At 36.4% G+C, this 13,402-nt stretch overlaps 1 protein-coding gene across 1 annotated transcript in view; it reads left to right on the top strand.

The window, feature by feature from the left end:
- The window catches only part of nufip2 (nuclear FMR1 interacting protein 2), a 32,491-nt gene extending 19,810 nt beyond the window's left edge, over positions 1–12,681 (top strand). The window contains exons 3-4 of the mRNA XM_068008277.1: positions 3,445–3,477; positions 4,872–12,681. Coding sequence (XP_067864378.1) covers positions 3,445–3,477; positions 4,872–4,924 — 86 coding nt within the window. The 3' untranslated portion in view covers positions 4,925–12,681. The remainder of the gene's footprint in view (positions 1–3,444; positions 3,478–4,871) is intronic.
- The last annotated feature ends 721 nt before the right edge of the window (positions 12,682–13,402 follow it).

The following is a 13,402-nucleotide window of genomic DNA, read 5'->3' as shown; positions in this document are numbered from 1 at the left end:
GGAAATAATATAAAACAGAAAAGAAAATTCATGTGAAACAATGAGAGGATCGAAGTATCTAAAGAAAGGGGGAAGTTTAGGATAATTTTTGTTTAAAGTACCTGATCTCATTTTGTACTGAAATATAAACATCCAAGAATTTTGTTTGATGTTTTCTTTAAAAAGTGCTCTTTATCACTGAAGTCTTGAAGCAGCTCAGCACAGAAGGAAGCTTGACTTCACGAACCTCCTTCAGTGTAAGAAAATTGAGTTTTTTAGTAACTCAGACCGATTTTTTTTTTTTGTATGTGCAGCATAAGCTGCTTACATTGGACTTAACTGTGTAGACCTAATTTGTGTGGTATGTCTAATGACTACTTTAACTGGATAAATCTGGTCTGACGGATTGGAGTAAGTCAGAGTGGCATTATGCAGTTTCTTGACAAACCAATAGATCTTCATTAGTTTTGGTGCATACATTGTCAAGTTTACCTGATTATCCTTACAAACCATATTTGCTGTAAAAGGGGTCTGATGTATATCTTTCTACCGCTCTATAAAATGGAGGAAGAAGTACACACTTCCTTTTTTAAGGAATAGATATTTAATATAGTTCCAGTGCACTGCAACATTTTTTAATCCACTGTCCATTTTTCAATCATTCTATCTTTTTCTTCCATCCTATCTTTTTCACTGGTCCTCTTTGTCTGATTCCTTGCCTTTCTTTTGAGTTCCTTTATGATCTAGGTCTATATTAATAGCATATCAGCCTTGTCAATGTGTTATTGATACTGCAACTTGGTAGTGAAAATGGAAACAAAACTAGACGTGTGACTAAAGTTTGAGGATTTTTGTGCAGCTGACAATATAAGCAAATAGGTAATGTTACATTTATAGCAGCTTGTGGACATAGTCATTTTTAAAATTAAAAAAAAAATCTGGAATAAAGCTTGTATCAGTACTGGTGATCATGAAACTACCAGATTGTTGTAAAAACCCACCTGGTTCACTATAATGTCCTTTTAGGGAAGGAAACCTGTCATCCTTACCCGGCCTGCCTATATGTGACTCCAGACTCTCAGCAATGTGGTTGATTCTTAACTGCCCTCTGAAATGGCCTTGCAAGCCACTCAGTTGTCAAGAAGGTGGCTCACTGCCACCTTCTCAAGGGCAATTAAGGTTGGGCTATAAATGCTGGCCTTGCCAGTGATGCACACATCCCATGAATGAATTTTTAAAAAAAATTTTAATTTGTTAACCCAGTGTACTGACTGGATGTATTGGGTGGAAATGGAATTTAAATTCTTCCTTCCAAACTGCTGAGGTCCTAATCTTGGTTGTACTGCTGTGAGGAAGCATTGAATATGTTTCAACCAGGATGGAGTCTGAGACCATAATTGAACCCCTCAATGGATATCTATAAAGCAATATTGGTAAAGGGAGGAAACTTGTCTCCGGATGAGTCATGTACAGAGATGTAATTCTTAATCTAATGTACAAGAATACTTGTTAAAATGAACTGCTCACAAATAGTGTCTGAGAATTGGTTTTACTTTAAAAGTACTGAACTAGGAATTACCATGCAATTACTTTTATTGATTTTTGCAAACTTTGGAGCAAGAGTAGGCCATGCAGCCCCTTGAGCCTGTTCTGCTATTTTGTTGGATTATGGCTAATCTGTGCTGTAACTCCATTTACCTGCATTTTTGCATCATATCCCTGGAAACCTTCATGTAACAAAAATATATTGATTTCAATTGACCCTGCAGCCACAGACTGTGTGTGAGGGGGGGAGAGAGAGAGCTCCAGATTTCCACCAAACTTTCTGAAAAAGTGCTTCCTGATTTCACTCCTAAATGGTCTCGCTCTAATTTCAAGATTATTCCCCCACCAGAGGAAATATTTTCTCTATCTACTCTTATCAAATCCCTTTATTATTTTATTCACCTGGATTAGATCACCCCTCGACCTTCTACAAACCAAGTTTATGCAACCTGTCTTTATAATTGTACTGCTTATGCACTAACGTACAATTTGGGAGTTCAATAAGGGGACTGACGAGGCGGAGTTTGCATTAAGGATGATATTTACAATACTTCAGTATTTCAATTAAAACTGGAATAACTTATTTGTCTAATTTTGAGGTTCACCGATCTTCAAATCAGTGTTGCACAAATATTTGTTTCAAATGTAAGAAGTAGAATGCAAAGTAAAAAGTCTTTGCTGTTGTTTACCAGTCATGTTGAACCCTCACTATAATTATCGATCACCTACATTTAATCTATTAAATATACATTTCATGTTTACAAATCTTAAAAGGTGACAGGACAAGTTAATAAGGCTGTTAAAGCATGTGGGATTCTGGGCTTTATAAACAGGCATAGAGTACAAAAGCAAGGAAGTTATGTTAAACGTTTATAAATCACTGGTTAGGCCTCAGCTGGAGTATTATGTCCAATTCTGGGCACCACACTTCAGGAAGGATGTCAAGGCCTTGGAGAGGGAGCAGAGAAGATTTACTAGAATTATACCAGGGATGAACAATTTGTTATGTGGAGTGACTGGAGAAGCTGGGATTGTTCTCCTTAGCGCAGAGAAGGTAAAGGGGAGGTTTAATAGAGGTGTTCAAGATTATGAAGAGTTGTGATAGAGTAAATAAAGCAAAACTGTTTCCACTAGCAGAAGGGTCATTAAGCAGTGAACATAGATTTAAAGTAATTGGCAAAAGAACCAGAGGGGAGATGAGATGATATGATTTTACGCAGAGTTGTGATCTGGAATACATTGCCTGAAAGGGTGCTGGAAACAGATTTAATAGTAACTTTCAAGAGGAAATTGGATATATACTTGAAGGGAAAAATTTGCAGGGCTATGTGGAAAGAGCAGGAGAGTGAGACTAATTGGATAGCTCTTTCAAAGTGCTGGCACAGGCATGGTAGGCCGAATGGTCTCCTTCTGTGCTGTCTGATTCTATGATGTGATTGATGTGACTTCTGATTGAGAAGGACCAGAGAGATTGGAGGTTGCAAGCAAGAGGAGTTTTGAGTATCGCAACATTTGTAAATTTTGACACATTACACCAGTTATTAAACAATGCCCGTACTTTAAATTGATGTGAACATTAAAACCCCGAGCAAAAACACGTACACCCAAAGTTTTACGTAAGCATTTCTTTGTTTTTTAAATTAAATTCATCTAGAAAATGCTTAACAGCAGAGGATATTTTAATTGTCTGTGTTTTACTTCAGTATCATCAGCTTTCAAACTATTTCTTCCATAACATTCAAAAGTTGCACGAGCAGTTTGGTGCAGTTGTGTTTATGCAAACTCTTTGCTAGTACAATCTAAAACTAATCCCACTGTCTTGTGCTCTCCCCATTGCCATGTAACTTCCTCTGGTAACTTTCCATAAAGTAAACATTATTTGGATATATTTGACTTGATTGCAAATGTTTTTTTTTTCAGAAATGGACTCTATATGGAACCTGCATAAACAAGGTAAGCGCAATTAAAACTTGAAACATGAGAAACTTCAGTTTAAATTAAGGAATACATGTTCTTGCATATATTTACAAATGTGTGTGTATTGCAGGTTTCCTAATCAAATTTGAGTGTTTTTGAAAGCTATAAAACAATTGCAGCATTGTTTTTTTTGTATGTTCGACTTTTTTGTTTTAAATCCAGTTGATAAACCATTAATTATTCTACAGTCTAAGCTTGTAAATAATCAGGGCAATCTGATGGGGCTAATGATTAGAATACAATTCCTGTCATTCAGTGCCCTTCAAATATTTTCTTTCCGATTTTCCTTCTATACCCCTCAATCCCATGATGGTACTCGTGCATGGCATGGTTCGATGGGTATCAACAGCCCTTTGATTTCTTTGTAACTATTTTTAATGTGCAAACCTGATATTTGGCAGAATGTTTGGGATATTCCAGATGAGTGATCCTATCCCCTCTCATACTCCTTACAGTAGAGACCATTGAATGACACTCAGGAATGGGAGCCTGACTGACTTTTTACATGCACTGTTGCACCAGGTTGCATCCATTAACTGCATGCTGTCTGTAGTTCAAACCTGGAAACTTCCTGGCTCATAGCTTAGTACCATATTGTGTATGTGAACTTACCCACTGAATCGTTGGAAGAGCACTGCTCTTTGATTCAGTTGATTTTTGTCATTTTACTGAAGCAGATACATGTAATGTTATTTCTTGGAGAGAAAAGTAGATTGATTTAACCTCCTTTAAAGGAATGCAAAGTTGTTTATGGGGCATTGCCTTGGTTAGATTTCTGCACTCTGCTCTGCTGCAGTGAAATAAAAATGCTAAATTTAGGGATCCAGCTGCTTCACCTTTGAAAGGTTGGAGGGAGACTATATTTCTAGCATCCTGTAAATTTTTAGTGGTATGTGTATATACATATGTCTATATGTACAAACTCCTACATTGAATACTTTTAACAAAGATAGTCAGTAAAGGTTAACCCCAGCACATTAAATTTAAAAATAAAGTCGTGGTGTTCTGATTTACCTGAAGGGGAAAAAGTGTTAAGATCTCATTCCATTTACATTTGTCATCCTAAAGTACATTTAATTGTCAAAGTCTGGGGAGAAAGGAGGACAGAGAGAGAGAGCTGTTACAAAGCAAAAACTGTCAATGTGAAAGTGAAGGAATCTATGTGGAAGTGGGGCTGTTGGCCTTATATTTTTGTGGATTACATCTGGTCCAACTGTCAAGTTAGGATAGACTTTTTTAGGGTTGTGAAGTCGATATTTTAGTAATGGGGGTGAGATACTGTAATGGTGGGTTTTTCGATTTTATACAATTGTATGTGTTTTACTTAAAACCTTATTTCTGCGTGATGAAAGGCTTCTGTTTGCTTTCAGATCCTTTAAGAGTAGTTACCTATGATGAATCTATGGATCGTCCTGATCAATGAAGTCAGCTGGATGAACTGCCTGTTTTCATTGTTGCTGCAAGCCGCTGTCTGGATGCTCTCATGCTCCTTTAAAATCATCACTTTAGCAGTGGAACAGTTCAGGAGAATCGTAACAAAATATTTTTTAAAAAAGGAAACTGAATTTGAGTGAGTGCAAAGAGCGTGTCGTACAGTTATTTCGATGGACTCTAATTGGGTATTTAATGACCTCTGGTACCGAACTTATTACAAAACAAAACCTGAATGCAATGATCAATGAATGGTGGACTTTTTACCTAAGTCTGGTTCTTAAGATCCTGCTGGTGTAATGTCAGGCTCCAACGAACCACTGAAGGGGCTGTCCCACTTCACAAAGGCTGCATTTTGCTGTGAGTGCACCAAGATTCCACACGGGAAAACAGGAGGATTCACAGAACTTTTTTTAAAACCCAAAAAAAAGTTATGCTGGAATAATGCCTTGAAGTACAGTATGTGTTTTTCTTTTCTGCTGCAAGGCTCTCAGCTTTCGCTGGGATTAAGATGGTCAGTTAGGCCTTGGGGGAAAATTGTCTTAACTCATCACTGGGAAGAAATCAGAAAGTCACAGGCAACTGCAATATTAGGCAATGCGGTTCTGATTGTTCACTGGTCAGAAAGACCATGCTCCACATGCAAAGGGTGTATTACGTGAAACTTGTGGAGTAATTCAACTTAGGTATTTAATGTTGTACAATTCTTTCCCTCATTTAAAAAAAAAATTGCCATTGTATGTGTTAGCAACATAAACCGCACTGCTTTTGCTGTAGGGGCTCTACATTCACCTGTCTTTCTCTGTCATTAAATATGTCTTTTAGTAGATTATTTCCCTGTTGCGTATCTGGCCTTAACTATTACAAAATGACATGTATTTGCTTACTATGCCCTCCTTTCCCTTTTTAATATCACCTTGCTTTTTAAGACTTGCATTTTCATGCAGTATATACCAGAATCATGCAACAAGAACATACAGTTTAAAAAGAAAAAAAGAAAAAAAAAGTAGATTTTAAAAAGTCAAACTAAAATTGGATCACTCTCTTTAGCCCTCTTATGGAACAGTTTAAAGTTTGTCTAAATTGACAATTTGGTTATTGAATTCTAACGCATTCTGTGTAGTCCACAGCTTTATTGCTGCTTCTAAACTCTATTAAAGATATATTTTTAATATGAAAAATCTGCTTGGATTTTACAAATCGGCAAAGAGCTTTATGGCAATATTAGAAGTGAGTGAAGAGTGTGCAGGCATGGACTTCTGAACGTGCAACGGTAGTTATTACACACTACAGCTTGTGCAGCATGTAAGACTAGATGCCAGAGTGGAGAGATATATTTTTTTGAATGTTCCTGTGGCTTTATGCTTGCAAAGTAAATGTTCTCAATCTAATTTTTGCAGTGTGATCGTGGAAAGTATGATGTAACCCAGTGCTCAACACCGCTCCTCCCCAGATGCTCATGCTTTCTCGTCAATTTGGTTGTCTTTCAAGCACTAGACTGGAGGTAGCCCTCTAATTTGCTTAATAAAGTAAAATCCTACACGCCAAATATATTTCTGCTGTTTTTTAAAAATAAATAAATCCTGATTTCTGGGGAGAAAATGGTGTTCAAGCTAGCATACTTTTTTTGGGAGGAGTGTGTGTGCTTGCTAGACTTAATTCTCCCATGCTGGTAGCCAGGATTAAAAATGGTTGCTCGTGGCATCTGGGTGCAGGATCTGTCCAGCACTGTAATCCTAATTTCTGGAAATGCTTTTGAGTATGCCTTTGTGTACCCATATGAAAATGCAGGAAACCACTGTCTTTTCAAATTCTTCCAATAGAATAGAAAAGCTTGAATTTCTTTACATTTTAGTTTGTCTAATATTTGTGCCAGCTTAAACACAAAAATAATGGTTTCAGGCTTGACCAATAGTACCAGTAATGTACAGCGATGGTAAAATACACTTCTGAACAATTCAACATAGCAGGCAGTATTGTCTTAGAATTTTGACTATTGCTTATTTTGTGTTGCACATTGCTAGTAGAAATTTTCTGAGACTGTCATATTGAAATTTTTACTTGCAAATGTGAAACTGGAAAATGTCAAGCCTTGGGTAGACGGAATTAAATTTGACTATCATGCCATCAGTTACTGACTTCTAATGGCTATTAAAGCTAGTTTATAATGATGACCTGCTTAACATAGTTATCGTTCCCTAGAATGAGTGGTCCGGCAGTCCAGTACGTGTTTGGTACTGTACAATATTCTGGTTACCTAATGCCACAGGACCACTGTGTAGTTCCACTCAGATTTTGTTACGCTTACCCTTTGTGCTGTCTTGTGATCTCTCCCTGATGTCCCTCCTTCAATAAGCACTTAAAATTTCTTAAAACTTTTTAATCTGTTTATATTTTTTGGATAGGCATGTAAGTTTTAAGTACAGTTCAATCAATTGTGACTAATTAGTACAGTGATGAATGCTAATGTGTTACTATTGTAGGTATAACATTTTCCGCCTCAAGAGTGTTAGTACTGTAGCATAAACCAAATACAGTGTAGACTGTGGTGCCCCTTCTTCTATGAAGAGACTAAAAACATGGGAAGAGGGACTGAATGAATGTGAGTGTGTATGATCTATACAGTATCTGGTGCATACATTTATTAGTATTCAGAATAAGAACTTAATTTATTTTGTGCCATGTGTTGATTTCATTTAATCATTGAGTAATCATCATAGAGGTCTAATTATTGCAGAATGGCACTAAGCAAGTAAGATAGCATAGGTTCTTTTAAATTGTTGTTGCTAAGATACAAACTAATCATGGTTGAAGTCTTTGATACCTGTATTGTTTTTTAAAAGATCATTTTTTGTAACGCAATGTCAGTCCAGCTGTAGGCCTTGCAGGTCAGCCTTTCTTTCATTCCAGTACCCATATAGTGCCCCCTTCTCCCAACACAAAGGCTGCCAGAACCTCAGGGAGTTAAGCTAGGCTGTCAACATGCGTGTGCTCCATATTCCCGCCCATGTTCGTTTGAAGAAATTTTATCAATCCATGTTTCCCCAAATTTCATGTTTTTGTAGTATGTATACCATCAGAATTGATGGAATGTATGGTTACCAGGGCTTATATTAGTTTGTGGTTAATTATTGCAAGTCTTGTCTCTGTCACCATAAAATTACATGTATTTTTAAATGCTTGCTATTGTTACTAATGTTAATTTAAAAACAAAAATTAAAAAAACTCGTGTAAATATATGGGATTGAACACCTGATCTGCAGAAACTGTTTCTGGCAGGTTACAGCTTGGAAACCTTTTGGCTGTTTAAACCTTGGACCAATGTTCAAGTGTTTTTTTTTCCCTTTTCAAAAATGGCTGTTTACAGTAAAGGGTGGGGATTGGGTTGTATGTGAATAACTAAAGCTGCTACATAGAGTTTCTGACCAGGCATGAGATGGTGGGGTCAGCATGAAAACGTATAACAAAATACATATGCATACAACATGGGAAGCTGAAAAGCTGGAGTGCTAAGAAGTGTAACAAACGCCTTTTGTTTGACATTTTAGTATAGTACTTCATTACTGTTTGATTGCTCAGTGCACACTGTACCACGAGTGAAGTTGGTGACTGGAACATGTTGCTGTGTTCAAATACAGTATTTCTTAACCATAACCAGTATTTGGCAGTGAAACAAATTATGGTTATGTATTTCCAAATGAAAAGCATGACTAGTCTATATGTAAGTTCTATGATTTTCAGTTCAGGAAATGGGTAAATTCCTCTTTCCGTCATGTAAATGAATAAGGAAAGTTTTTATCTTGCAATCTTTGAAAAATATGCATATATAAAGGCAATAGTGGCTAACTTTGTACTTCTCAGCACTTAGTGGCTGACTGTTCCATGTTGGTTGTCCATATATTGTGATGGCTGACCTAGTAAATGTTATAAATCATCTCCCTGCAAATAAAAAGTATCTGAAGAATGTCGGATTTGGGGAAGGCCACATGGAAGGAAGAAGTAGTGCTGCCTTTGGTAAAAATTCTGAGCGAAAACCATGTTGGTCACCCAATATAAAACTGAGGGATTGGTATCAGTAATTAACTTTTTGCATAGTTCTTTTAGTAACAATACATATTTGGAAGATCTCTAATTTAACAAACTGAGGAGACTAGCAATGTGTCTTTTTTGCAGATTTGATCTTAAATTTGCTTATTCCCAAGTGTTCTTATGCTTGCAGTTTTCCCTAGTGTGCTAGTGACAATAAGATGCATTGAGTATTTTGTTTCCTGTTAATTTTAAACATGTGCTAACCTAACCAGCACATTTTAGACTGGATTTAAGGAATTGAGTCTCTGCTCCTTTCTCCTCCCTGCTACAACTTCTTTGGATAGGGGAAGGATGTGCTGCAATATGCTGTGACTAATTAGTGACTACGTATAGTGGCCATAAATTACGCGCATATGAAGAAAATTATTTCATTAATGCCATTTAAAGCTGAAAAAGAACAGATTAAATGTTAAATACATAAGACTGCATTATTATACGCAGTATTGGAGTAGGAAGTTTAACCATATGATTAGATTAAATGGCCTGATTGGCCTCATTCATAAGTGGAATGAATTACCATTTATTGTACAATTGTATGTTATCTTTATACAATGGCTGTATTCAACAAACAAAAGAAATGTGACTTCTCTGAAACTAGTTTTTTCAGAGTTGGTCAACTGTTTAACCCCAGTTGATATACCATGGGGGCTAATACCAGGCCGTACAAATAATACACCTACTGCCAACTGAGCTATCCTGTCTTGCTGCTGTACTGGTGACATGGTATAATTTGTATCTGGTCAGGAATTGGATGGTACATTATATAAACGGTTAACATTTTCCAGTCTGGAATGCAATGACTTATGAAGACATAGAATCGGCTTCACTCTGGTTAGAAATTTTGTGTACTGGTCCATAAATTAACCAGTCAAAACTTTTTAAAAATTCTGTGAATCCTGAATTTGTTTTTAAGCACCTTGCTAAAAATAGCTGTCTGCAACTATTTGTCCTGAATAGAATAATGTTTTTTCCCCCCCCCTTTTTTTTTAAAAAGAAAAAGCATCTCTTTGCTAATTCTGCCTTATACAGGATCCCTCTATGTATCATTGTGTAAGATTTACTTCCTGGGCTGCTTGCATTACATTAGAAATGCATTTTGCACACTCAGGTTTTGCTGAAGCTCCAGTAATGTTTGCTTGAGCTGATGGTATTGAGCTATGCACGTGTGTTTTGAGTTAGTAGATTCCTTCCCATCCAGTATGATTTTTTTTTTTGCGTGTGCGTGTTGTACTTTGCATTTCAAGTTCCATGGTCAGGTTCAAATAAGTGAACATATCTTGATGGGCCAATGCCCCTACCCATCTTTCTTTCTCCCCACCCCCCCCCCCCCCCCCCCAACCTTCCCTTTGACCCCTTGAGTTAACACAAGCATCAAGAAGTTTGTGGATTGCATTGTAACTTCAAACTCTGCTTACATGGTAGAGCAGGAAGGTTTAATAAACAAAACAACCCAACCCCTTTCTTTCATGTATTTGTTGCCTATTTGTATGTCTCACAATTGTTAAAAGCTATAATCTATATCACAAAAATGTTTTAAAAGTTCTTATTTCTAACATTTGTAAAGAACTGCATAATTTCTGATTAAACTGTGTTGCTATTTTCAATTAGTGTCAATTTTTGAATTTTCTGTTTCAGAAGCCATAGGAGAATTTATATAGAATGTTATCTTGTAAATGGATGTTAATATAAATAGGTGTACAGAGAGATGTATGGCTATTGGTTTGGCCAAAATGTATGTTTCTGATTACCCTAGAAAACCCTTTGAAGCCATTTGGAAGCCTTCTAACCACATAAGGGGATCTTGGGATACCCAGTGCCTATTTGGTCAAATCAAATTTAGCAGCACAAGTGCAGGAATCTCTTTCTAATGAACCACCAGTAAATGTTGCTTACACTCTTTAATGCAGGTGTAAGTGTTTAGATTTTGTAGAGGATAAAATATCTGGAATTGTGTGGTATCTTTGACTGACCAATTTTTGATTTCAAATTTATTGTAAGTAGACAGATGTTTTAAAGCTTGTGATCAAAAACATACATTTTAAAATTCATTGGCCAGACCTAATGTACAGTACCTTTTGTGAGCTCCAGGAGCTAATTTTTATCTATCAGTTAAATCATTCCCTGCAAATTGGCCGTTGTAAAGTCTACATCTTTAATGGCTCCAATATTCCTCTAACACAATGATATGTTAGACGCCCATTTCCTGAGAAGTTGGAACACATGGAACAGACTTGGCCTGAAATATTTTCTGTTCTACAAAGATCAGTATTCAAAACTAAATGTCATCTGAGGAGGTCTGCAAATAAAAGCTAAGGGAAAAGCATTCCTACAAAATATATGAATGGGGATATATTTGTTAAAATTCGTGGGAACGCACTCCTTAACTGGGATCAGCACCATTTGAATGCATCAAAGAAATTTCTCATGTGAAAGGAACACTCTTCCCTTGCTTTGTACCAGTTACTATATATTAACATTAACTATCTTACCCAAACTGTAAATTGTATCACTATTTAGCTGGTATAAAAAGCACAGAAACTAGTCCTGGATGCTTACATGTGCATGAATTCCTTTTGTAAAATTTGTAACAGCGACCCACAGCAAGTTTGGGTTGTGGGAGTTGCCATGTTTTATTTAAATGATTATGGTTTGTTTCCCCCCCCCTCCCCCACCCAAACTCTGCTACTTCAATTGGTTTGAATTCTTTGCAATTCTGTTACTGGTATAATTGCTTTAGTTTCTGGAAGACCAGTTTAATGGTCACTGGTAATGTAAATACCTGAAATTGAAGGCATTTGACATGTAAAATATACCCTAATTCTCTTTCCCCACCCCCCCCCTTCCTAGAAGAGGAAGTTGTCTGATGTGTTTGAATACGCATATATATATATATCCTCTGCCACTGTCTTCAGTGTCAATCCCAGCTACAACTCAGTCATGCTTTTTTGTCTTGTGTTCTGGTGATTGTCCTGTGCCAACAAAGTCCTGTTAAACTCTGCAAATGCATTATCTCTTTCCCCTCCCTCACCCTAAAAAAAAAAATGAAATGTCATCTATGGCTAGGACCTAAAGTACTTTTTCTTAAATATAAAAAAACTGAACTGGGCATTGAGATGTATTATGAACCTTAAGGGGGGAAAGATGCTTTTATCAGACCACAGTTTCTTGAACCTTTTTGGAAAGTGGAATCAATTTTAAAAATTAGTAGTTTATTGAGCATGTGGATAATGAACAGTTCTTGTGCAAATGTATGGTATATTATTAAATAACTAATTGTACGATCTCTTTACCTGGGGGGTCGGACTGTGGCCTTAATAATACATGGCAACTCAAATATGATACCTGAAAATTGTTTTGTGATCCAATTTTTTTGTATGAGAGGTTTCATCTGTCAAAGTTTGTCACTCCTTAACCTCCTTGAAATTCTTTTCTGTAATATCCTTTCACTTTGTAATAGATTTTAGCTGTAAAAGTCAATTCCTGGCAGCTTCAGCCAAGCCATCTTCTAGCTCCAGGAAGTGAATTAAATTTCAGTGCAGGCATTTCAGTTTTTGTTTCTTTTCAAGACTTAAGTCATGACTGTCTACTAAGTTCACTGACAATCATGGTACAAAAATTGTTGAAATAAAACTCTTCTGCTGCTTTATTTTCTGCAATAAACCTTTTTTCAGTTCCTTTTTTATATACATTAATTGCCATTGCCCACTTAAATATAGTTTGGGCTGCAGCACATTATAGCCACGCTTAAGTCGACAAGTCATTACTTGGGTAGCAATTCTCACTGGCTGTGAGATAGTGATGGACAAGCACAATTATCAATACTTCAAGTACAGTCAGTTCTGTGACTTAATATATTTTGTGCAGAAATTCTTGACCCTTACATACGAGTTGACAGAATATCTAAAATATTTTAGTACAGAACATGTTAAGCTCAACCTTTTGAACAGTGAAGGACTTTGTGAAATTGACAAGTATTGCAAATCTAGTGTTATTAGAGCCCCAAAGACATGCCATATTTTTATGGGGGGGGGGGGAGGAAATGCTGATTTTTTTTTTGGGCAATTGATCAAGAATATATTGTTCATGCTAATATTTTGGCTGCTGTATTGGAAAAAACTATAAAATGTGGTTAATACAGTAAGCGATATTGAAATATAAACATTGTGTACGGCTAATGGCTACCATTGGAGGGAAAAGTTTTGACCAAAATGTACCCATATACAATGTCAAGCACTACATTCATATAATTTTAAAATTATTCTGTGGTGTTTAGGATTATTTCGTAGGCTTACTGAAGTTACTTTTTAAAAAAAAAAAATTACCTGGCATCATAAGTGTAATACTAATGGACAATACTAAACATGGACACACACCCCCCCCC

The sequence above is a fragment of the Heptranchias perlo genome, chromosome 28 (assembly GCF_035084215.1).
Source record: "Heptranchias perlo isolate sHepPer1 chromosome 28, sHepPer1.hap1, whole genome shotgun sequence".
NCBI classification, from domain to species: Eukaryota; Metazoa; Chordata; class Chondrichthyes; order Hexanchiformes; family Hexanchidae; genus Heptranchias; species Heptranchias perlo.
Note: the sequence above shows the minus strand (reverse complement) of the source record. Positions and strands in the feature narration are given on the sequence as shown.